This window comes from Balaenoptera ricei, chromosome 2, assembly GCF_028023285.1.
Source record: "Balaenoptera ricei isolate mBalRic1 chromosome 2, mBalRic1.hap2, whole genome shotgun sequence".
NCBI lineage: Eukaryota > Metazoa > Chordata > Mammalia > Artiodactyla > Balaenopteridae > Balaenoptera > Balaenoptera ricei.
Genome location: NC_082640.1, coordinates 50,863,555 through 50,890,230, shown reverse-complemented (window position 1 = coordinate 50,890,230; position 26,676 = coordinate 50,863,555). Strand labels below are relative to the sequence as shown.

Below are 26,676 nucleotides of genomic sequence, written 5' to 3'. Positions count from 1 at the left end.
ACACTGTTGAATATGTTGATATTTTCCTATTATTCCCTACTATAAATAAAGTTGCAATGAACATTTGCATAGTCTGATTGATTTCTTTAGGAGAGATTCCTAGAAATGGGATTACTAGGCTTAGAGGAAAACAGGTTATTATGACTACTGAAACATCTTGTCAAAAACTTTCCAGAACGACTGTTACTAATTTCCAATGCCACAAACACATAACCAGATTATCAGTTTCACCCACCTTCATCAGCTTTCCATGTCACAATAAAAAGTGGTAATAGTTGGCAATTACTAGGTGGGGCTGTTTTTTTTTTTTGCATTTTTATTTGAATCTCATGATTACTATCAACGAGGAACATGCTTTTCAATTTTTAAAATACTAGTTGGGTTTCTTTTTTGAATTGTATATTCAAGTACATTAAATGCCTATTCATTTATCAAATATTCCCCTAGATGTGGCCTGTATTTTATTTCACTTTTTCTCTTAAGAATGAGAAAAATCTATTATCTCACATAAGACTTGGGGAAAAGTGGTTGCAGGCTCAGTGCCTTCAACAGCTCAACACAGAGGACCCACAGTCTTTCTAGCTTTCCACTTTGCCATCCTCAGCTTGTTGGCCTGTCCTTTTATACTGACTCGCTTCATCATCTCAAGATGAAGCTGCATATCTAGCTGCCAATGCAGACAATAATGTTCAAAAATTCAAAAGGCTGCCAAATCTTTGTGAGTGTGAATGTATGTGTGTGTGAACTTTTTTCTCTCTAAATTTCAGAATAGTATAACTACAATGTACATTACATGCTCATAGTTTTAAAAGTGCCTCCACATTTGTGATTATAATTACTTTTTTATATCAAAGTATTATATTTATTTTAAAAACTTTTAATATAATACATATACAGAAAGGTGTACAAAACAAAAACTTAGAAGATCAAGGATTTATCGTATGAACCATGTAACCATAGAACCCCAAAGAATATTGCTAGTTTCTATAATTGGGCCCCCAAAATACTCCTATTGTTCCACCTACCAAAGTGGCATATATCATGACTTTTACAGTAACTTCGTGTTTTTCTTTATAGTTTTACCATCTACCTACACAGACATCCTTAAAACTATAGTTTTGCTTGCCTGCTTTTCAAACTTTATGTAGATAGAATCATTTAGTATTTGCATCTCTCTTCTTTCATTTGTATTAGCTTGGTGAAATTCATCCATGTTGTTGATTACTGCTATAGTTCCTTCATTTTCATTGCAGTACAGTATTACTTCATGTAAAGGTACTATCACATATTCATCCACTCTACTACTGACAGAAATCTGAATTATTTCTAGATGCTGGCTGTAACAAATAATGCCATACACATTCTTTTACATATCTCTTGGTGCTCATGGTGCATATATGCATTTCCCTAGTATATAAGTATGAGTGAAAATGCTGGGTCATGGAATACACATATTTACAACTTTAGTAGATACTGTCAAAATGATTGCACCAATTTGTACTGCCATCATCAGTGTATGAGAGTTTGGGCTTTTCCATACCCTTGTTAACACCTGGTATTATCTATTTTGCTTTAGCCATTCTGGTGGGTACCTAATGTTGTCTGTGGTTTTAATTTTGCATTTCCTTTATTACTGAATCAAGCATCTTTTCACACATTTATTAGACACCTGGATAGCTTCTTTTGTGAAATGTCTGTGTTCTCATGCACATTAAGACTTAAATTTCTCTTAAAGCACAGCTTTACCTGTATCCCACATGTGTTCTAAAGGGTTTCCTGAATCTATGGCTTGATGTGTTTTGCCAGGTTTGGAAAATTCTGTGATTATCTCTTCAAATACCACTTCTGGCCAATTTTCTCTCTTTTTGCCTCTGGGACTCCAATTTTAAGTATGTTAGACCTTCTCACTGTATCCTCGAGGTCTTACTCTTCTTTTGAATTATCCATCCTTTTATGTCTCAAAAATTCTGAATATTGTTCCTGTCTTATATTTTAGTTCACCAATTCTCACTTTTGCTTTGTCTAATTTGTTATTAAACCCATCCAGTCAGTTCTTAATACTATTACTTTTTTTAGTTCTAAAATGTCCATTTTTAAAGTTTCCAGTTCTCTGCCAAAATTCTTAATCTATTTTTTATCTTCCTGATACAGTAAATATTGTTATGTTAAAGTCAAAGTCTGTGCCTAATAACTCCAAGTTCTGGAGTTCCCAGGAGGCAGGTTCTACTGTCCATTTTTTTCTGCAGGCTTTCATTTATGTTGTACTGCTCCTGACTGTGCCTAGTTAGTAATCTGCTTGTATGTCAAGTACAAATAATAAGGCCTGGGATGGTGTTTTATCCTTATATTATTTTTCTAAAGAGTATTCCCAGGTATCCTGGGGACCCTAACAATATATCACCACGATCTAACTTCAAGAAGTGGGATGATGCAAATAGGAGATGTATCTACTATGAGGGACTGATAACCTCTGATTCATGCTACTTCTAGGGTCCAGCCTTTTGGGGACTCAATCCAAAGTGAGAAGAATATACTAGGCCTTCCCAATTCTTTGTGGGCCCTGAACTTTGATCTCTCTGTCTCCCTATGTCTCTGAGGCTATTATACTCAGCTTCTTTAGGCAATCCACTGTGGAAGTGGCCACTACCACCTAGGAAAAGCAGCCATAAATGCTGGGCTCACCTCTTTGAGTCTCTGTCTTTGTCATTCCCTGGATCTTGAGCCAATAATTCCTCATTATCTTATTCGCTCTGAAATGCTTTCAAACAGATTTTAAAAAATACTCTGCCTAGCATTTCTAGTTGTCCTCAGAAAAAGAGTTGGTCCAAATGACCAAGTCTGCCCAAATGACCTGTCTTTCCCAAAATATGTTTTATATGACACTAATTCTGAAAGATGCTTTTTCATGAGGAAAATAAAAATGAAGGGTTCCTACTGTGAAATCGCTTTGAGTAACCATATGTTTAAAGATTCACAAAACAGGTTAGCATTTTAAAGGCTCTGATAAGTCCTACAGTAAAGAAACTGGTTTAGTTTTATTTAGCACAAGGTTTGCCAAACACATAGGTAAGTCCTTCTTTTCATATGGTTCTAGGAAACGTACTTTGAAAAATGTAGATAAGAAATCATATCCACAGCTCTTAATATATTTTCTTCTAAGTTTCTCTGGGAATTTAAAAATGTTTAATCTTTTCATTCATAAAGACTTCAGGCATAAAATTGAGTTTAAACTATTTTTCCAAACTACTAAACCAAAATGGCACCATTGTTGAAAATGGGCTAAAATACATTATTTGACTCTTCTTTGCAAAAAAATAACAACACTTCTAAAATACCTATGACAGACCATTTATTTTGGGGCGGGGAGGGAAATTTACAGCAAGAAACACTTTAAACCCATGTATGCTATAAGTACTGCACAAAAATAATTACTTCCATTTGGTATCTGAATTAAGTGATACAAGATGTCTAGTTAGTTGAATCTGAATTCTGAGGTGGAACATGTTAAAAAGCAGTTATAACAAAAATGTCATCTAGGATATAATCCAAACAAGCAGAATTACATCTAGCACAGGTTAAATAGGTATATAAGAGTATGAATCAGTGAAGAATCAAGACATTCAATCTTGATATGTCTGAGGTTATATTGTGTTATAAGATTGTTATAAGAAATAGATTTATCTCTGTGTGTATGTAGTAATAGAAATAGACTTTTAAGTAACTCACTAAGCACTTAAATATTTTAATACTTACTTGAATCTTAAATTTTTATAAAAATTCATGTTCACTAATCATGATCAGTAATGTGGTTATTAACACTATTAGCACTAAACATATTAAAATAGTTGCCTATGACGGGGGAATGGAGGGTGCGGGGAGAGGAAGGGAATGGGAATGGAACAGAGGTATAAAGGGAAAAGTGAATAACATTGAGAGATGCTTTGTGCAAACCACTGAATATGTGCCATGATCTGAGGAGTGTGACTAATGTGACCCTCCAAACCTGAGGGTCTAGAAAGGGGGGAGGAAGCTTACAAAAGAAGAAAGATGAATTTAAAAAAAGAAATAAAAGAAACAGGATTAGATTATATGTAGAAGGTCAAATTAGGATGACGACAAAGTCTGAGTCTGAAATTACCAAAGGGAACACAGAAAACTGAGCAAAGACAAAGTCTAGATTTATAGTTGCACGGCAGATAATAAAGAATAGTATAAAAGCTTTAGGGAAGTGTGGTGAGTACAAAAACCAAAAAAGAACAAAAAGAGAACTGAAACACTTGTTTGATAGGAGGAAGAGCCATGTTTATAAGCCAGAGGTATGAGAAAAAAAACAAAGGCAAAGGGAAAACACATTAGAAATCTTCAAATAGTTAAACCCCATTAAATAAAAATAATTTTGGAAATAACACCAAGAGCTAGTCAAAATTAACATTAAATAAAACAGAAATTATTGATTCCAGCCATAACCAGGCTGGAAAGTAGAAGGGAGAGCAAGATGCATAGTGCTGGAAGAATAAAAGCATATGGGAAGGGACTTTCCTGGTGGCGCAGTGGTTAAGAATCTGCCTGCCAATGCAGGGGACATAGGTTCGATCCTTGGTCCGGGAAGATCCCACAGGCTGCGGAGCAACTAAGCCCGTGCACCACAACTACTGAGCATGCGCTCTAGAGCCCACGAGCCACAACTACTGAAGCCCACATGCCCTAGAGCCACACACCACAATAACTGAGCCAACACGCCACAATTAACTGAAGCCCATGCACTCTAGGGCCCGCGTGCTGCAACTACTGAGCCCGTGTGCTGCAACTACTGAAGCCCGTGCCCCTAGAGCCCATGCTCCGCAACAAGAGAAGCCACCACAATGAGAAGCCTGTGCACTGCAATGAAGAGTGGCCCCCACTCGCTGCAACTAGAGAAAGCCCACGCGCATCAACGAAGACCCAACGCGGCCAAAAAAAATATTAAAAAAAAAGCATATGGGAAAATGCAATATAAAAAGTGTATATGGGCACGTAAACAACTAAAATAGAGCTGAAAAGAAAGAAACTATAAATATTAGGAAATACACATACAAGGATAGCAGTCCTAATGTGTAATTGGTAAGACCTTTATGAATTTTTCCACATTTAATTATCTGTTAAAAAAATATCCCACAACAGGTCTTATCTGTTTAATTCCATTAAAACAGCAATTAATACAGTGGCAGATACAATTAGGTATTTATTCCTACTTTAGGTCACTACATGTTTTGTAACTTGTCTCACTCAATAAAGTCCATTTATTTCTTTCTCATCATTTTAAATTATTCAATCATCTCCAAAATTTTCTTAAGGCAGAAGCTCCTCACATTTTTGGAATAAATGGGTTGAATATATGTAATTGGGAATTTTTCCTATAAGTGATCTGTTTTCAGATGTCTCTTTGAACACACAATATCTAGAAGCAGGGAGGGAATTCCTGCCCTTGTTTTCAGATAAAAATGATGATAACTGTAATTATCACAGATGAAGAGACCAAGACGACAAAATGTGATGGTAATCCAACGGGATACAGTTATTCTTGTGACTCTTTGACATACATGTCATGTTTTTGTAATGTTAAGATCACAATCTATCTTTACCAGCACTTCAGGGCTGGGCAGACAGACACATTTATGACATGTTTAAACTGCTAGTCATCTTGGGAGGGGTCCCAAAGCAAAAGAGCCAATCTGGCAGCAACCACGACAAAATGTGAATGTTCTACATGTGACTACCAAAACAGATCCTTCAGAGACAAACTTCTCAATTCTCTTTGTGTCTCTAGAAGTAGGCCCACCATTTCTTCCTATTGCAGTTTCTCTGAAAACATTTCACACAATTGTAAGATATAGCAGTCTGCTAACAGTCTAACTCTGGTAAGGACAGATGACACAGAAAGCTTCTCCTTAAGAAACTGTCTTGATGTAAAAATTGTATTAAGGTAATTTAGTCTTGAGAAAAGAACAATGTCTGCTATGAAGGAGGCACTCAATTAATATTTATTGAATGAATGAGTAACTGAACGTAAGGCCAAGGTATGAGGAATAACACAGGGATATGAAAAAATGTTAAGTATTAGTGAAAGCACTAATTAGACAAAGTGCAAAGGGACATGTCTACTCTAGTCATATATCCCCATATTTTCCTCTTCGTTTGGTAGAAGGCCTTGTTTGAGGGAAAATATTCCTTTTATCTCAGATAAGACAGATGCCTACAAAGTAAAACAGTAGGAATTCACTCACCCACTGGGCTGCTTCCAGCTCCATTTGGCACTGTGAGGTCTGAAGTGCTCAACATCCCACCTAACAACATTAGAGAGAGGAGAGAGGGAATGTGAATTGGCTCTCCTTATCTGAATAACAAGGAATTGAACAGAGGTAACTCTCACTCCATTCCTAAAAAACACAAAAATAAAAACTAGCCCAGTCTGAATTTGGTGTTAACATGTAATATGATGTAGTCAAATATACAGTCACTTGCCTATCAAGCTCTGGACATGTCTGCCTTCTTGTGTATCAATACCAAATGGTACATATTGATAAGAATGGGGGGAGTGCTAATGGAGTGCTATAAAATCTAGGAATAATGGGAAAGGAGACACTGCATTACACAGTGATGCAGTAAATGCACTGAAAATTTCTGCTGAATTAATGAACAAATCAGACAGGGGGAGATGGAGAAAACGCTCTAACTCCAATCAGGTGAGTCATCTCTCCACATTTTTAACACGAATGGCTCACACTCAATTTTAAATCTTTGCTCATGATATCCTAAATAAATTTTCTGCCTGTCTAGTATGGCTTTCCCATGATAAGGAAAGCTTTCCCAGGATAAGGAAAGCTTTATTTGTTCCACAAAGCCTAGTACAAGGCTAGAGCCACAGATTTTCAAAATAATACTTTAAAATGGAGGCAATTATGTAGTAGTGACTCTTGCTCATCAAAGCAATAAAATTAAGAGTAGCAGAATAAGAAACTGTTTATGTTAGCACTTAGTTTTTTCTTTCTTTTAAAGAATTGGAAGAATAAATATCAGGACGTACCTGCACTGCCAGTACTTGGTGGTCTCTGAGGGGCTCCAGGGGATACATTTCTATGTAATGTGGCTTGAGGTGGAGAGAGCATGTTTGAATCTGCTAATGTTGAGCTGGCTGCCAAAGATGGGGACACAAGTGAACTCCCTGGGTTAGTGTAGGACAAAGCACTAGGGCTGGTCACCGGGACTGTGACAGACATTGAGAAGTTTTGAGGTGGCAAACCGGGCTGTAAATAAAGAAAAAGGAAGAGAAAACTGTTAGTTTCATTTTCATCTATATTAAATTTAATAACTTATGAACTTTAATTTGATAAGGTAACACTAGTTACTAAAAGCAGAGGATGGGGATAGCATAGGTTCTTACTAAATCAATTTGCAGGTTTAAGCTATTTTCTTTACAATTATATTTGGACATGAGAATGTTTAACATGAACATTTTCAGTTTCCATTTTTTATATATTAATACATATATACTAGTATAATGTATATATTATATATTTCAAATATTGAGAAATGAAAATGAGAGGTCAGAACCTGATATTAAAGTTGTGTTGTCAAGTTTACACATTATAAAATACATCATTGTTACCAAGAAAGCATAAATTAGCACTTAAATGCAAATCAGTTTAGTAACATTACATTTCTATTGGGAGATTCCAAATATAACAAAAGGGGAAAAGTATGTACATATATTATAAACTTCATACATCAAGTTTGCCCTGGTCTGATTTAATTCACTAACATTCTTAATGGACAAAACTTTAAAAAAAAAAAAAAAATCACGTTTTATATATATAACACAATGCAATGAGTGTAATAAAAATGCAAAAAAAATACTAAACAAAATTAACTACTGACAAGTTATCTTTAAACTGTAAAGATTAAATTACAAGTATCGTTATCTTATTTCCCTCCAAAATATTCCATAGTCCCTTAAAAATAATATTTTCTATTTTCCTCTTGCATTTCCTCCATAGACCACTTATACTTGTTAACCATGATAAATAACAATCCTCTTTATAATTTAAAGTGAGAGAAAATAGAAAACTTTCCTCTCCCTACATTTTAAAACAGTGATTTGCAAAGTAAGGTAACACTGCTAATTCAAAGTTGAAAGAATGTAAATAATTATGTACTTTACTCAATAGTTTATTTCAGGTAGAAAATTATAACTCATTAAAAAGTATAAAACAATGGATACATGATAAAATGTTTTCAAAGGTAAAGCAATTTTATTTAAACAATGTCTTTGCAGCTTAACGTTAACTGCAAGGTCACCAACATCCATATGAGTTCAAAAGGGATTTTTTTTTTTTCTGTTGTTTTGTTTCTTAAGAATGGTTTTAGCACAAAAAATACCTCCTTAAATCTGTTTTCCATGGGCTTCTTCTTATAGCATAGGACTACTTTGAAGAAATAATCCATGATGCGTACTTTAGGGCACAGTTTTAAGAGAATTAACTCTGGTAATGAAAGAAATATCAGCATTGGAAACAATTTGTTCCACAAAGCCTACAACACATATGTAGTGTTAGAAAAATTAGATCCAGAATAACTGTCTTAAGCAGCTCTTGCCAATGGTGCTTCAATGAGAACTCTCTGAAGAACTATCAAAGGAGTATGAACTCAAAGAAGTACTGTTTCACTACGGTTAAATGTGTGAGCATGGAAAAATTTTAAACCAACTATTTGTTTTGTAACCAGTTTAAGAACACTGCTTCCTTTAAATTAAAATCGAGCCAAGGCTCTCTTCCTCAATACCTACAGTGTTAAGAAAAGAATAGGAATTTGGAGGTACTGTCACAAAATTGTTTTGGGACATTAACAAAGAGCCAAATAGTAAGCTACTATTACAGCAACTGTATAAAATAATTAAAAATAATTTTGAAACACATTTTATAATAAACCCAGCCATTTTATATTTTATAGTCTCAAGATCTACTTAAGTACATGTAATATTTTAAAAGTCATCGGAGGGAGAGGGAAGTCTCATATGCACCCTATATTTAAAATCATGGAAATTTAAACCTGGAAGGGACCTTAAAAAACTATTTGAGCCAACTCACTCACTTTACAGATGAGGAAATTGGAATCCAGGATGTTTAGGTGCCCTATCCAAAGACATGGGGATAGTAAGTAGCAGAGCCTGGATTAGGATGTTTTCTCTTCACTTCTATGTTTAAGACACTGAAGACTGAAGATGTACCATTGTAAGATTTATGCAATTTTATTTTGAAGTTCTATAAAACCAAAAGAAATTAATAAAATACTTTTTCCCCCTTCTACTTACTGCTGTCATCACCCGCTACAAAAATAAACAAGATGTGTTGTCAATCTCTTCATGCACAAGGTAAGAGCACAAACCATACTTTAGTACTCACTGCGATTTTATGATTCCGCATCATATTATCAAATTCCTCATTAATTTTTTTATATTTTTCTTCTGTATGTGGAGTTAGCACATAGGAAGTATCAGGGTCTGGGCTGTCGCACCCTCTGTGTTCCTTCTTGTTCAGAGCCTAAATAATGAAGTTAACAAAAAGGATCAACAAATAAAAAGTAGAGGTAAAGTAAAAGTACTTACAGGGCCTCGTTTGAAAATAAAATCACTATCTTCATTTAGTTTGCTGAATCTGTCCTCCGAGAGTGGACTGTGCTCAAAGTAATCGTCAGCATCAGGGCTCTCACAACCATTAAGGCCTTTCTTTCTTAAAGTCTGAAATACAATTGGAAAATTCACACACAAATGATACTAACTTGCCATGAGTTTTTTTTGTAAAATTATGAGAGCACAGACTGAATGAACTGGGTAATACAAGAGCCACTGAAATGGTTTTAAATGATCACAATGCACTCTAAGTCTTCAAATAAAGTAAACCTTAGACATAAGCAAAATTATGTTCCCATTATACATTAAGAGAAAAGGAATATTTATATATTTGGATTCTTCCTTTCCAAACTTCCTAGAGAATACTAAGTTACTCACTGCTCTGACAGTTACAATCCAAATCTGATTACAGCTTGATCAACATATCTGATAGGATCAATGAGTGTGAGACCCCGAAATACAAATATATCAAGACGATATATATATAAAGTTACCTTTATAAAATGAACATTTCAGCCACTTCATCTACTGACATTCCTTTCTGCCTGAGAGTTTATCCCATTCATCAGAAAGAATAGGCTCAATATCCCAATAATTTCATTCCTAATTTGTTCTTAAATACTGTGATTTTGCTACATAACTCTGAAGTATAAAAACTCAAATACTTATTTACATATGACAGTAATGATTCTTTCCTACGTAGACTGTACGTATCGTTAGTGACTTCACATATCTTTAAATTTTGTAAAAAAAACTAATTCAGCATGATCTTTTCCACATTTCGCTAGCTCTTTCTACAGAGTGCCTTCATGGATTGATTTAGTCCACTGAATTGACTTCCTGGAGAATTTTCTTGAGTGTTATCAAACTATCCCCTGGACCATATTGACTCTTTTCCTTTCTTCTTACTTTGGGGTACAAATATAATGAACAATTGGTTTTCTGAGTTTTAATTTTTTTAATTAAAATCATCACAAAATGACTTGTTTAGTATTTAAAATAATACACTTAAAACCAAGGGCTTGATAATCTATAGAATATTAATTCACTTACAGATTGTCTAAATTTTTAAAAATCCTGATGGGTCTTATTTTAAAGTAGAATTTTGGGGTTCAACAACTTAGATAGCTTTGAGACTTGCTGATTTTCCAGCCAACCACACAGGAGTTTTAGGAAGTTAAAATTCTCCAAGTAAGCCTACCTACTTAGGTTAAGAAATATTTGAACAATAGATTAGTACTAGATGAGTGCATTTATAAATGATTATTTATATTAGATATAAGGTATATTTTAAATTAATTCATAATAATAGATCTTGGTATCCTTTAAAACATGATTTACAATAATTATGAATGCTATTTTACTCCTTTTTTTCTTGAAAGAACATAAACACACAATACATTAAGATTTGAGAATTTTTTCTTAATTTCTCTGAAGTCTATTTTAAAATTTCACTTTACTCAATTTGATTTTTTTTTTTTTTTTTGCAAGTTTAAAGGATCATAAGAAATCAGTGGTATAGCTGTGTTAGCTTCTCAAATTGCTTGGCATGCACTAGGAATCCCATACACAATGCCTGAAACTCCCACCACAACACAATCACTAAACATGAGCATATAGCAAACACTACACCTATTTCCCCAATATCAGCCCCATGGTTCTGAGTTCTATGGGTCTAAGTAATCACATGAACTTTTATGTGTACTTAGCCATAAAAGGTCCTGTTGTTTAGAACTAAAAGGTGGACACGTATCCTCCCCCATTTGTAGTAGCAAGTCCTGCTTGCCAAAGCTCTGCAACTTGCTATCAGCAATGAAGATGTTAACACTCAGAATACTGGAACACAGTGAACTCTTATAACCAACACAGCTCTAGAAACAGAACAAATATAGTAGTCGCCTACACACAGATTTTATCATGAAGTTGATTTATTCTAGCCTGAAACCTCTGGATATTTTCCCGTCATATTCATATATCTTAAGACTAAGTAATTCACAGCCTTGCTCTTCCACTAACAGCAATCACAAAGTATGTCTCTGAACATTTTTAAATTACAGAAGAAAAAGAATATGGCCTTTGTTTAGTAATTACACAAAATTTTTATCCTACAACAGTAGGGTTAACTCTACTTGTACCCAAGAGGAAGAATAGCGCTCTGGTATCTCCAGCTCTGCAAGTCTTCACTTTAGAGGGGGTTCCTGTCATTGTGAGAGAATTTAAGAGGCTGTATCAGCTCTGCAGATAACAAGCTAATGTACCTCTGTTGGATATCCAACTTGTGTCTTCTTATCACTATAATATGAAGAGTTGTTTTGAGGACCCAACTACCATAAAAAGACTTTTTCTGTCTTCTTTATCTTACCACATAGCAAAATAGTAAAAGTTTCTCCTGTGTCACTGGTACTAACAAGTGGAATGCTGTATCTATTAACAAGGCCAGGCGAGGCATATAAGAAACAGGCTAGCTTCAGTTTTCTTACGTGCTTCAAGTTAGCCACAATAAAAACACTTGCTCAATGAAGAAAACAGTCTGAAAGGTCACCACTACGGAGGAATCTGCTTTTAAGTGGGAAAATATTCAAGAGTATTAGCACTGTGCACTCTTTATAGCTATTACTGATGATTATAATGTTCCACTCTTAAGTAAACAGGACTTTAAAAGTACTTTATTCTTGTACACGTGATTGACAGTTTTTCAGTGCCATTACGGCAAACTTAAGGGGGGAAACTCCACTGTGCCAAAATAATTTCATATTTCAGGGGCGTATACCATTTAAGTTGATGTATCCCAGTTGCTTTTCTTAAATAACTGTATTCTGAAACACAGATTATGAATTGCTAAAGGGACCAGTGGTGATGAACAATTAAATTATTAATCAGTTTAAGCTGACTTGATACAACCTGTTCTGTGTCCTTCATATCAGTGTTCCAAACATGTTTAAAGATTCTAACTAGCAAGATTACTTACATGAAATCATAAAATTAGTATACCTACAATTTTCATTAGTCCATTTCTATAGAAAACAGAAATATTATTTTTGGAGGGTCAGTTAAACACCTTTAAAAAAGCAAACATTTCTACTTGTCACAACAAAGTTAAACTCTATTACGATTTTAATAGCCTGTCTTTTTGTGATTTGGGGAAATTTTACGCAGGTTTTAAATAATGAATGCCCTTAGCTAACATTTACCTTCAACATTAGTTATATAGAGACAAATTGTGAAAAAATTTTAAATGGATCAAAAAATAATTGCTAAGTGTCTTTAATCTAAAACAATGCATCTGTTAGGACACATCCTCCCAGGTTATCTGATTCTTTGTGGTTTGTGCCTGTCTTCAAGCTATTTTACAACTCTGTAGATAGAAGTTTTTTGGTAGAAAGCTGATAGTAATGCAAATAATTAGTGTTTATAGACATGCAAATAGATTCTGTCTGAAGGAGGTTTCAACTGACCTCTTTCCTCACCGTGGAAGATGTCAATTTTGCATCCATGAAGAAAATTCATTTTGCCTTCTTGATGGGCTTATGCATTTCTCTAATCTTTGGATTTACCTTTAACCAGTTGCAACATTTTTTTCTTGTTCCCTGAGTAATTAATAAGTTAAAAGTTTTGACTCATGTTCATTTTATAGCTGTCTAAGAATCATGATTTTACCTTTTCTGAAAAAAAACTGTTTAACGGTTTTAAGAGTGAAACCACCCTTGATTCGTGATTCATAGCAGATCCAAACTCAGGGGAAAAGAGTTTGCTCTTGTTAGAACTTAGTATTGGATTGAGTATCGGTTTTTAAAAGAAAAAAGCAATGTGCTGTTATTTGAAATTTTTGAAAATATTTAATTGTCTGATTAATAATCTGTACTAATTTATTATGGTATCAAAAATTAAGGAAATACGATCAGAGAAGGATTATGACCTTTCAATTCTCTTCTTCAAGAAGTTAAGGACAATAATCCTTAATTTCTGTGACAATTCATAAATGAAATATTATTCATATCACAGTATTAAGAGTGTAACCATCTAAAACTGCAAACCCCACAATCTCTTGAAACAGGGTTCCTCTCCATCTGAAGCTAACGAGCTCCGAAGTAAAATTCAAGCTGTTGGGGAAAAGAGTAGGTAGTGTTTTGTCTGTAAGCATTTCCAAGGAGAAGGGATCCCTACATGACATCTAAACTTTCTGAGCTGGATACACCCAAATTAAACTTACAAGTAAGAGGATGTTTTCTTTTTGGTTTTGGTATTAATTAAATCAGTTTTACCCAAATGAAGAGTAACTTAAAGACTTCTACCTACTGATTAAAGACCTCATAGGTAGAAAGGCTCTTAAATTTAAGATTTCCATACCAACTTAAGGAAAAACATTAAAAAACTGAAATTTAGTGGGTATCCTGGCTAGCACTTCCATTTAGGTTACATCCATCTTTATTCTTTGACTAGGTTATTTTACAACTCTGTGGAGATGGATTTCAGTTTAAAACTATCAGAAAACTCACAGTAACTGCAAATAATTCCTGTTCATAGAAATTGTTTTCTGTGGAATGCCACTGATTATCACATTGTGGATACTGACCAATTTTTGCTTCCCCATGTATTGGGTTGGCCAAAAAGTTCGTTCGGGTTTTTCCATCACATCTTACAGAAAAACCGGAACAAATTTTTTGGCCAACCCAAAAAATTCTTTTCAGCATTCTTTACTGATGTGTGGTATTCTGAGTTCTTCTTTGAACTGGCTGTGACATCTTACTAGTTCACTCATTAGTTAATTAATTAAAATATCTGACATATTTTCACTTTATAGTTGCATGAGAGTAATGATTTTATACCTTCTTCCAAATCTAATCTGAAACTTTGAAGACCTACAGTCCCAAATGACTACTGCACATTTCCATTTGGATATTTGGCTAATATCTCTATTTCAATTTAACCAAGATGGAACTCATTATCTTTTATTAAATAGATCCCCTCTTTGGACTTAGCTATTCTAGTCCACACAGCAAGCAATCTTGCTGTTCACTCTTTGTTCTCTCCCCACATTAACATGGAATTCCAAATTTTGTAGATTATTATTTCCATTTCCACTGACTATATATCCTCCTTCGTTTTTCTCTCTCTTCTAATTTGTCCCTTAAATTGTTACAGATTCGGGCTTCCCTGGTGGCGCAGTGGTTGAGAATCTGCCTGCCAATGCAGGGGACACGGGTTCGAGCCCTGGTCTGGGAAGATCCCACATGCTGCGGAGCAACTAGGCCTGTGAGCCACAATTACTGAGCCTGCGCGTCTGGAGCCTGTGCTCCGCAACAAGAGAGGCCGCGATAGTGAGAGGCCCGCGCACCGCGATGAAGAGTGGCCCCCACTTGCCACTACTAGAGAAAGCCCTTGCACAGAAACAAAGACCCAACACAGCCATAAATATAAATAAATAAATAAAAGACTTTCTCTCTATTAAAAAAAAAAAAATTTGTTACAGATTCATTTCTCCTCAATACCACTTTGTACTTGTCACCCTTGTTTTAAATCTTTGATGGCTCTCTGTGATCTAAAAGCAGTAGCCTCTAAACCTTCTAGATTATCCACCCCATCTGTAAACATATTTCATGCACAGCCCCCAATATATGCATACAATGAAAAAATTATATGCATGAATGACTGTCAGTCTTTTCAAATATTAACATGCCATATCTTAGGATGAAATATAATTTCTCTTATTTTCTCCCTGAACCCTAGTAGTTTTATACATCTTATATCCCTCCTGAAATAACAGATGTAGAGTACAAAATCAAAATTCCTTAGCCTAACTGCAAGTCACCTAACAGCCTAGCTCTTACTTTTTTTTTTTCCTTCCCCATTTTTATGCTTCCTGAAACCTCTGACCCAAACAGAGTGGTCAAAATTATTGTCCTCCTAACAGGCATAAAAATCCCTTCACTGATGTCACCCCACTTGTTTGAAACCCTGTCTTCTCTCTTATTTGTATGACTATTTTATAGCTCACTATGGCCTAGTTTGAACTCCATCTTTCCATGAAACTTTCTTCCCCCACTGCTTCCTATGCTGAAATTTTAAGAGCACCTACTCTATAGAACATTCATGTAATACATGCAACACTGTATTTACTTATCTTCCGTATATTTTCTGTATTCTTCAACTAATCTATGAACTTTCAAATCAAAGACTGAAGTCTAGATTGCTTTACATTTTCAGAGTCTAGACAAACAAGGTGCTACACACACATGAAGTAGGTATTTATTAATACTTGCACAATAAAAAAAAACATAGCAAAGGAGAGATCAGGATGATCTCTGACGTTATTTCAGGTGTCCTCTAAAACATAAAATTATGGATTTGTTATAATATACGTAAATAATAAGGCAATCCAGAAACATTAGTTTGAACTAGGTTGATCCACAGAAATCGTTGATAGTTGACTGCTTCTGAACTACAAAAATACAATTTCATATGTATTATTTCATATATAAGTTTAACTTACAATAGCCTATACTCTGAAAGCTGCTGGGATATTCTCCAGTGGGCTTTTGGATAGGAAAGATTAGAATTGGTAGTGCAAGAAGACTTCTTATTTTGAGTGTACAGTTAGCTATAATCAACTAACAGCCAAAGATTCTGATTCTGGATCTTATTTTGAACACAGAAGGCTGAAGTATAAACCTGGAAATCTAAAAACCAAAAGCCTTACTTTTCTTAATTAAGGGAAACTCCATGTCATCTACAGAGATCAACCGAGTTTAAAAAAATAAAAACTTATGTTAGCACTGAGATAAGTGTCCACAGCTCACCAAATCTCCTCTCCTACTGAGAAAGTATCAGTAAGACAGTATCATAATTGAAGTTTTTTTAAATTTGGGAATTATGTTCTGGTTACAAAAATGGGTAATTGGATAAGAACCCAGAACATCAATTTTTACATGAAGACCATCAGTTGTGCCTTCCAGAGAGTCATCTTGCAAACTAGCCATGGTGGCAGAGATGAGGGACCATGTAGATCTTGAGATGGAGTTCCTGATTTCAGGCCTTAAGGAGGCAGGTATTGCTTCCTGCCTTGGATGCAATCTGCCTGTATTCTTTCAATAAGTCCCCCTTTGGTTTGAGCTACTTTAACTGAATTTCTATTCCTTATAATCAAAGAACCTTGATAAAAAAAAAAACTGTCACAATTCTTTGAGTCATGAGTTAAGTCTCCTTATCTGTCTAAATCATCTAAGTCCTCAAACAAGTCTGGCTAATGCCTCCACAACCTAGTGTCCAGAAAAGATCCCTAACCTGGAGAAAACTGACTCAAACAACGATCTTTAAAGTCATGTGTTCTACTGTTCTACTTATAAAGTTTTAGCAACCTTATCTTTCAAGTTCAAGGAAACACTTTTAGAATTCTGGAATTCTGGGTATATATAAAAACACTGCTTAGCAGGCCCTGAACATTTGCCTCTCATTTTCTAGTCTACATTACTAAATCTGTTGGTGAAACTGGAGATAGAAAGAATAAGGGAAAAGTAGAAAGGAGATAGGGAAAAGAAACTTGAGAAGGCAAGAACAATGCTGTTTAGACTTTTTTCTAAGTATAGCCAGGTTTTTTTTCTGTTTTTTTTTTACACAATAAACTTAAAAAACAAACATATTTCAATATGGATTATAAATTAGGCAGAGGCAGCTAATTTTAAATAGATTTCTTTCAGCTTATATTCTGTCATCAGCAAAAAATAACATTTAAAATTTTAGACACATTTATTCTCCATGGAAATTATATATACACACACGTGTGTGTATATATATATATATATATATCAATAAATATATATGCACTAATACATATACACACACTATACTCTTTGGTGTTTGTTTACAGAGTGAAGAAATCTAGTATTCAGGGTATTTTTCATTGTAAATATGTTTAAATAAATATTTAGATCACGTGGAATCTGAAATAAGAACTGATAAAAATCCCAGAGGACTGGCATTTTCTAGAATCTTGAGATATGATACTGAATTTTGGATTCAGGAGTCTATACTGCCTGAGTGTTTACCGGGGCCCGTGTCAGACTGCATTTTTAACATCAATCAAGAACTGAAATATACTTTAACATATGCTCAATTTTATAATGACAACTGTCAAATTCCATTCCAAACTAATAATAATCATAGCACTTAGAAGTGAAACTAGGGAATTGAAAGTACTCAAAAGGTATATACGCATAGTTTTAAAATGCACGATGACCTCATCAACTGAACCAATCTACAGTATCACCACCCACCTATCTCATTTCTGTGAAGCAGCTAAGCAGCTCCATAAACACCGGCTGAATGGATAATTTGTCTGCTCTAGCTTATAAGGAATAAATGAGTGCTTGTAAAATAAAGGAATAATATGTCTTCAGTTCCAAGGAACTTAAACTGGACTTCAGAACTTTTTTTAACGAAAAGTTCTCCTTTTCCACATTTTTAATAACTTTCCAATTTTGAAAGATACTTCTTATTCTTCCTAGACACTTTAAAAACACACAAAAACATTTAATTTTTAAAACTGGACATACATAAAGAAAGGTGCATCAAAATTTATATAAAATTCAACAATTATAAAGTGAACAACAGTAATTCTAATCAGGTCAAAAAATAAACCAGAACCCTATATATCTCCCTCAATCACATAACCCTCCCCTCTCTCTTCTATAGGTAATACCATCCTAAATCTGTGATGTCAACTATCTGTACTTTCTCTATAGGTTTACCATATACATATCCCTAAAACTATAATTTAGCTTTGCTTATTTTTAAATATCATGTGAATGTAATATATGCAATGTATTATTTTGTCTGGCCTCCTTCATTACACTTTATGTTTATTATATCCATAGGGTTGCATATAGTTACAGTTTATACATTTTTATTAAATATTGTATTATATGGGAAAAAAACTTTATCCATTCTATTACAGATAGACATTGGAGTTGCTTCAATATTTTGGCTATCATGAAAATGGCGAAACGCACATTTCTGCATAGTCTACTGCATATCTGCACACATTTCTCTAGGGTACATTCTTAGGAGCAGAATCGTTAGTTTGTAACTAGATAATGCAAAACTCTTTTTTAAAGTAGTTGTATCAATGTATACTTCTACCTGCAATGAGGATTTAACTTGCAATCCCTTATTTCATAACTATTGGTCATTCAGATTTTCTCTTTTGTGAAGTGCCAAGTGTTCTAGTACTTTGCCAATTTTTCTACTGAGTTGTCTTTTTCATATTACTTTAGAGTCATTCTTTTATTTGTAATCAACATAAATCCTTTGTTAATTTTACGTATTGTAAAAATCCTTCCCTATTCTGTGGCATGTTTAACACTTGTCTTTGGATGAAAACAGGTTCTTAACTTTAATAAAACCAAATTTATACTTTTGTCCCCTTACAGTTATCCTTTATGGTAGTAATGTTTATGTCTTGTATAAGAAATCCTCCCCTACCTCAAAATCATGAAGATATTCTCCTATATTATATTCTAAAAGTGTTATAATTTTGCCTTTCACATTTAGGTGTATAATCTTCCTGGAGGTAGATTTTGTGTAAGATATGAGGTAGGTTCACTTTCACAGTTTTCCCATGTATCTGTATCCAACTGTCCCAGCAACACTGCTTCAAGAGTTTGTTCTTTCCCCCTTTGATTTGTGATACCACAATTATCTATGTATGTGCATGGTTTCTGAGCTATTACTTCATTGATATGTTTGGCATTCGTGCCAATGCCACAGTATCTTCATTACTGTAGCTATAAAATTAGTCGCAATATATTGTAATGCAAAGCTTCTCATCGTGCTGTTCTTCAGAGTGTCTTTTCCCCTTGAGTTTCCCTATATAGTTCAGAATCAGTTTTTGAATTATTAAAAAAATTAATTCCTTGGAATTTTCACTGGCATTTACTTGACTCTATATGGATTATTCACGTAGCACTGACATATACAATATTGAGACTTCCAGTCCATGATATTAGGATACTCTGTTAAGTCAACCCTGCATTCCTGGGATAAATCCAACTTAGTCATAATGTGTATGACTTTTATCTATTGCTGGATTTAATTTCTGTATGAGTTAGCATAAGTGATGTTAGATGCTTTAACAAACACAAGTCTCTGTGGCCTAACACAATGAAAGTTTCTTATTCACACAAAGGCTAATGAGGATGTTTCTTATCTCAGAGAGCCTTAAGTGAAACTATTCAGAGCCCAGTCATTTATCTTTTGGTTCCACATGAGATCTCAAGAGTTCCCATCTGGATTCTCTGCAGCTGGCTGACAAACAGAGAAGAGAGAGTATGATGATCATGTGGAAGGTATTTTACAGATCAGGCCTGGAAGTAGCATGAATCACTTCTATTAACGTTCCATTGGCCAACTCAGTCACATGACCACTCCAATGCAAGGCAGGCTGATAGTCTAGATGTGTGCCCAAGCAATGAAGAAAATGACTCAATGTGAAAATAAAAATGTCTCTGATAAAAAAAAATTTGTGAACTCAAAAAAGTCAACTAATATTATGTTTAGGAGTTTTGCACTTACATTCAGTGAGACTGACTTCTGATTCTTCTTTTTAGAACTCTCCTTGTTGTTTTGCTATAAAGATTAGACTAGCTTCATATAAAGAGAGTTCCCTCTTTTTCTATTCTCTGGAAGAGTTTGTGAAATATTGGCGTTATTTCTTCTTTAAAATTCTGCTAGTACTTCTTAACAAAGCCATCTGGATTTGGAGTTTCTCTGTGGTAAACTTGACAATAAGACTACTCAGATTTTCTATATCTTTCGTGATTCCATTTTGTTAAACTATATTTTTCTCGAAATTTGTCCACTGAGTCAAAATTTTGAGGCACAACGGAATCTTGAGATTATATGTGCTCAAAAAATTATTTTAAAATAGCTGTTGAATAGAAAACTAAATGTTACCTTTGTGATCATCTAGTTCACCTCCTACCTTTATAGAGAAGATTAAATTTAGGAGAGACCCAAGTTCTCACCCCCCAACCCCACCACATCACACAGCTATTAAGTGGCAGTACTGGGACTAGAATAAAAGTCTTCTGATGTCCAGTCTAGTGCTCTTTCCACTACACTGTGTTAGTTCAGACTGCATTAATCAGTCAACAAACAAAAGGGAGACTGCATAGAGGACTGTGATCAGGAACCACTTCAACCACTGGAAAGAGCACATTTCTTGTGCATGTGGTTGTAGGCACTGCTTTCAGACTCCTTCCCCAGTTCTTCTATGACCTTATCCATATCTATCTCAGTTAGAAGTGTGTGATGTTCAAGCTATGGTTTCTTTGTATTTTAAGGTCTTACCCACTATATACCCAAGTTTGATGGCAAAGGTGTCAGCAAGTGGTAATGATACTTCTCCCCAACACCATCCAAAACAAACAGTTTTGGGGCCCTTGTCTTCAGGGAGCTAGATACAGCCCAACAGTCTCATTTTACCCACAGGAATAATGTAACTCTGTTGCAGAACTCCACATATAAATGAACACTTTGACAGAGTTGGCTCTTGGTGTACTGTGAAGTCAGGAAAGTATATCTTCAAAGCCCTGGCTCTTGGTTCTTCACTATCCATGTGTGTGTGTGCGTGTGTGTGTGTGTGTGCGCACTTAAACTATACAAATGACTTCATTTACCTTTATCCTTTTTTTTCCCCTTTAATCCAACAAAAATTACTGACAGCACTCTACTAGGTTCTGATATTCACTGATAAAACAGACACGGGAATCAGAGTGGGACCTTCAAGATGGAAGAGGAGTAAGATGTGGAGATACCTTCCTCCCCACAAATACATTAAAAATACATCTACATGTGGAACAACTCCTACAGAACACCTCCTGAATACTGGCAGAAGACCTCAGACTTCCCAAAGGGCAAAAAAAATCCCCACGTACCTGGGTAGGGCAAAAGAAAAAAGAAAAAGCAGAGACAAAAGAATAGGGAAAAGACCTGCACCTCTGGGAGGGAGCTGTGAAGGAGGAAAAGTTTCCACACACTAGGAAGCCTCTTCACTGGTGGAGACAGGGGGTGGGCAGGGGGGAAGCTTAGGAGCCACGGAGGAGAGCACAGCAACAGGGGTACAGAGGGCAAAGTGGAGAGATTCCCGCACAAAGGATCTGTGCCGACCAGCACTCACCAGCCTGAGATGCGTGTCTGCTCACCTGCTGGGGCGGGTGGGGGCTGGGAGCTGAGGCTGGGGCTTCTGAGGTCAGACCCCAGGGATTGGACTCGGGTTGGCTGTGTGAAGACAGCCTGAAGGGGGCTAGTGCGCCACAACTAGTCAGGAGGGAGTCAGGGAAAAAGTCTGGACCTGCTGAAGAGGCAAGAGACCATTGTTTCAGGATGCACGAGGAGAGAAGATTCCTTCCCCGTGTGCCCAGAAAAGGCAGAGCACCACCTAAGTGAGCTCCAGAGATGGACGCGAGCTGCGGCTATCAGCTCAGACCACAGAGATGGGCATGAAATGCTAATGCTGCTGCCACTGCCACCAACAATCCAGTGTGCAAGCACAGGTCATTACCCACACCCACCCCCACCCCCCGTGAGCCTGTGCAGCCCGCCACTGCCAGGGTCCCGAGATCCAGGGACAACGTCCCTCGGAGAATACATGGCGCGCCTCAGGCTGTTGCAATGGCATGTTGGCTTCTAACGCTGCCGCAGGATTGCCCCGCATTCCAATTATAACTACTGTACCCCTCCCTCTCCCCAGCCTGAGAGAGCAAGAGAAGCCTAATCAGCCGCTGTTTTAACCCCTCCTGTCTGGGCGGGGAAGAGACGCCTGAGGGCAACCTACATGCAGAGGCAGGGCCAAAACCAAAGCTGAACCCTGGGAGCTGTGCAAACAAAGAAGAGAAAGGGAAATTTCTCCGAGCAGCCTCAGGAGCAGCGGATTAAATCCCCACAATCAACTTGATGAAGCCTACATCTGTGGAATACCTGAACAGACAACGAATGTTCCCAAAATTGAGGCGGTGGACTTTGGGAGCAACTGTAGACTTGGGGTTTGTGGTCCGCGGCTGATTTGTTTCTGATTTTTATGTTTATCGTAGTTTAGTTTTTAGTGCTTGTTATCATTGGTGGATTTGTTTACTGGTTTAGTTGCTCTCTTCTTTTTTTTAATGTTTTAAAATTTATTTTTTTATTTTATTATTTTTATTTTTTCTATATTTTTTAAAATTTTACTTTTTCTTTCCTTTTTCTTCTTCCTTTTCTTCTGAGGCGTGTAGCTAACAGGGTCCTAGTGCTCTGGCTGAGTGTCAGGCCTGAACCTCTAAGATGGGAGAGCCAAATCCAGGACACTGGACCACCAGACACCTCCCAGCCACACATAATATCAATCGCTGAGAGCTCTCCCAGAGATCTCCGTCTCAACACTAAGACCCAGCTCCACCCAATGGCGAGCAAGATCCAGTACTGGGCGCCCCATGCCAAACAACTAGCAAGACAGGAACACAACACTACCCATTAGCAGAGAGGCTGCGTAAAATCATACTAACTTCACAGACACCCTGAAACACACCACCGGATGCAGCCCTGCCCACCAGAAAGACAAGATCCAGCCCCACCCACCAGAACACAGGCACCAGTCCCCTCCACCAGGAAGCCTTCACAAGCCACTGAACCAACCTCACCACTGGAGGCAGACACCAAAAACAACGGGAACTATGAACCTGCAGCCTGTGAAAAGGAGACCCCAAACAAAGTAAGTTAAACAAAGAGAGAAGACAGAGAAATATGCAGCACATGAAGGAGCAAGGTAAACACCCACCAGACCAAACAAATGAAGAGGAAACAGGCAGTCTACATGAAAAAGAATTCAGAATAATGATAGTAAAGATGATCCAATCTCTTGGAAATAGAATGAAGAAAATACAAGAAACATTTAACAACGACCTAGAAGAACTAAAGAGCACAATGATGAACAGCATAAAAAATGAAATTAAAAATTCTCTAGAAGGAATCAACAGCAGAATATCTGAGGCAGAAGAATAGATAAGTGACCTGGAAGATAAAATAGTGGAAACTACTACTGCAGAGCAGAATAAAGAAAAAAGAATGAAAAGAATTGAGGACAGTCTGAGACCTCTGGGACCACATTAAATGCACCAATATTCGATTTATAGGGGTCCCAGAAGAACAAGAGAAAAAGAAAGGGTCTGAGAAAATATTTGAAGAGATTATAGTTGAAAACTTCCCTAACATGGGAAAGCAAATAGGAAATCAAGTCCAGGAAGGGCAGAGAATCCCATCAGGATAAATCCAAGGAGAAACACGCCAAGACACATATTAATCAAACTATCAAAAATTAAATACAAAGAAAATATATTAAAACCAGCAAGGGAAAAGCAACAAATAACATACAAGGGAATTCCCATAAGGTTAACAGCTGATCTTTCAGCAGAAACTCTGCAAGCCAGAAGGCAGTGGCATGATATACTTAAAGTGATGAAAGGGAAAAAGCTACAACCAAGATTACTCTACCTAGCAAGCATCTCTTTCAGATTCGATGGAGAAATTAAAACCTTTACAGACAAGCAAAAAGTTAAGAGAATTCAGCACCACCAAACCACCTTTACAACAAATGCTAAAGGAACTTCTCTAGGCAGGAAACACAAGAGAAGGAAAAGACCTACAATAACAAACCCAAAACAATTAAGAAAATGGTAATAGGAACATATATATCGATAATTACCTTAAATGTAAATGGATTAAATGCTCCAACCAAAAGACATAGACTGGCTGAATGGATACAAAAACAAGACCCATATATATGCTGTCTACAAGAGACCCACTTCAGACCTAGGGACACATACAGACTGAAAGTGAGGGGATGGAAAAAGAAATTCCATGCAAATGGAAATCAAAAGAAAGCTGGAGTAGCAATTCTCATATTAGACAAAATAGACTTTAAAATAAAGACTATTACAAGAGACAAAGAAGGACACTACATAATGATCAAGGGATCAATCCAAGAAGAAGATATAGCAATGGTAAATAGTTATGCACCCAACATAGGAGCACCTCAATACAGAAGGCAAATGCTAACAGCCATAAAAGGGGAAATCGACAGTAAAACAATAATACTAGGGGACTTTAACACCTGACTTTCACCAATGGACAGATCAACCAAACAGAAAATAAATAAGGAAACACAAGCTTTAAATGACACATTAGACAAGATGGACTTAATTGATATTTATAGGACATTCCATCCAAAAATAACAGAATACAATTTCTTCACAAGTGCTCATGGAACATTCTCCAGCATAGATCATATCTTGGGTCACAAATCAAGCCTCGGTAAATTTAAGAAAATTGAAATCGTATCAAGCATCTTTTCTGACCACAACGCTATGAGACTAGATATCAATTACAGGAAAAAAAACTGTAAAAAATACAAACACATGGAGGTTAAACAATATGCTACTAAATAACCAAGAGATCACTGAAGAAATCAAAGAGGAAATCAAAAAATATCTACAAACAAATGACGATGAAAACACTATGACCCAAAACCTATGGGATGCAGCGAAAGCGGTTCTAAGAGGGAAGTTTACAGCAATACAATCCTACCTCAAGAAACAAGAAAAATCTCAAATAAACGACCTAACCTTACACCTAAAGTAATTAGAGAAAGAAGAACAAAAAACCCCCAAAGTTAGGAGAAGGAAAGAAATCATAAAGATCAGATCAGAAATAAATGAAAAAGAAATGAAGGAAACAATAGCAAAGATCCATAAAACTAAAAGCTGGTTATTTGAGAAGATAAACAAAATTGATAAACTATTAGCCAGACTCATCAAGAAAAAAAGGGAGAAGACTCAAATCAATAGAAATAGAAATGAAAAAGGAGAAGTAACAACTGACACTGTAGAAATACAAAGGATCATGAGAGATTACTACAAGCAACTATACGCCAATAAAATGGAGAACCTGGAAGAAATGGACAAATTCTTAGAAAAGCACAACCTTCCAAGACTGAAACAGGAAGAAACAGAAAATATGAACAGACCAATCACAAGCACTGAAATTGAAAGTGTGATTAAAAATCTTCCAACAAACAAAAGGCCAGGACCAGATGGCGGCACAGGTGAATTCTATCAAACATTTAGAGAAGAGCTATCAAACATTTAGAGAAGAGCTAACACCTATCCTTCTCAAACTCTTCCAAAATAGGACAGAGGGAGGAACGTTCCCAAACTCATTCTACGAGGCACCATCACCCTGATACCAAAAACAAAGATGTCACAAAAAAAGAAAACTACAGGCCAATATCACTGATGACCATAGATGCAATAATACGCAACAAAATACTAGCAGACAGAATCCAACAGCACATTAAAAGGACCATACACCATGATCAAGTCGGGTTTATCCCAGGAATGCAAGGATTCTTCGATATACACAAATCAGTGTGATACACCATATTAACAAATTGAAGGAAAAACCATATGAGAATCTCAGTAGATGCAGGAAAAGCTTTCCACAAAATTCAACACCCATTTACGATAAAAACTCTCCAGAAAGTAGGCATAGAGGGAACCTACCTCAACATAATAAAGGCCATATATGACAAACCCACAGCCAACATCGTTCTCAATGGTGAAAAACTGAAACCATTTCTTCTAAGATCAGGAACAAGACAAGGTTGCCCACTCTCACCACTATTATTCAACATAGTTTTGGAAGTTTTCGCCACAGCAATCAGAGAAGAAAAAGAAATAAAAGGAATCCAAATCGGAAAAGAAGAAGTAAAGCTGTCACTGTTTGCAGGTGACATGATACTATACATACAGAATCCTAAAGATGCTACCAGAAAACTACTAGAGCTAATCAATGAATTTGGTAAAGTAGCAGGATACAAAATTAATGCACAGAAATCTCTTGCATTCCTATACACTAATGATGAAAAATCTGAAAGACAAACTAAGGAAACACTCCCATTTACCAGTGCAACAAAAAGAATAAAATATCTA

At 36.0% G+C, this 26,676-nt stretch overlaps 1 protein-coding gene across 5 annotated transcripts in view; it reads right to left on the bottom strand.

Moving 5' to 3' along the window:
* Nucleotides 1-26,676, bottom strand: part of MEF2A (myocyte enhancer factor 2A) — a 164,821-nt gene that overhangs the window by 35,925 nt on the left and 102,220 nt on the right. For 2 of the 5 annotated variants that reach the window (XM_059912597.1, XM_059912599.1), the window contains exons 5-7: nt 9,641-9,772; nt 7,064-7,283; nt 6,264-6,323 (exon numbers count right to left, since the gene is read on the bottom strand). In XM_059912597.1, the coding sequence (XP_059768580.1) occupies nt 6,264-6,323; nt 7,064-7,283; nt 9,641-9,772 (412 nt within the window). Of the gene's footprint in view, nt 1-6,263; nt 6,324-7,063; nt 7,284-9,437; nt 9,576-9,640; nt 9,773-26,676 lie in introns of all 5 variants that reach the window. The other 3 variants (XM_059912596.1, XM_059912598.1, XM_059912600.1) reach the window with 2 other exon arrangements.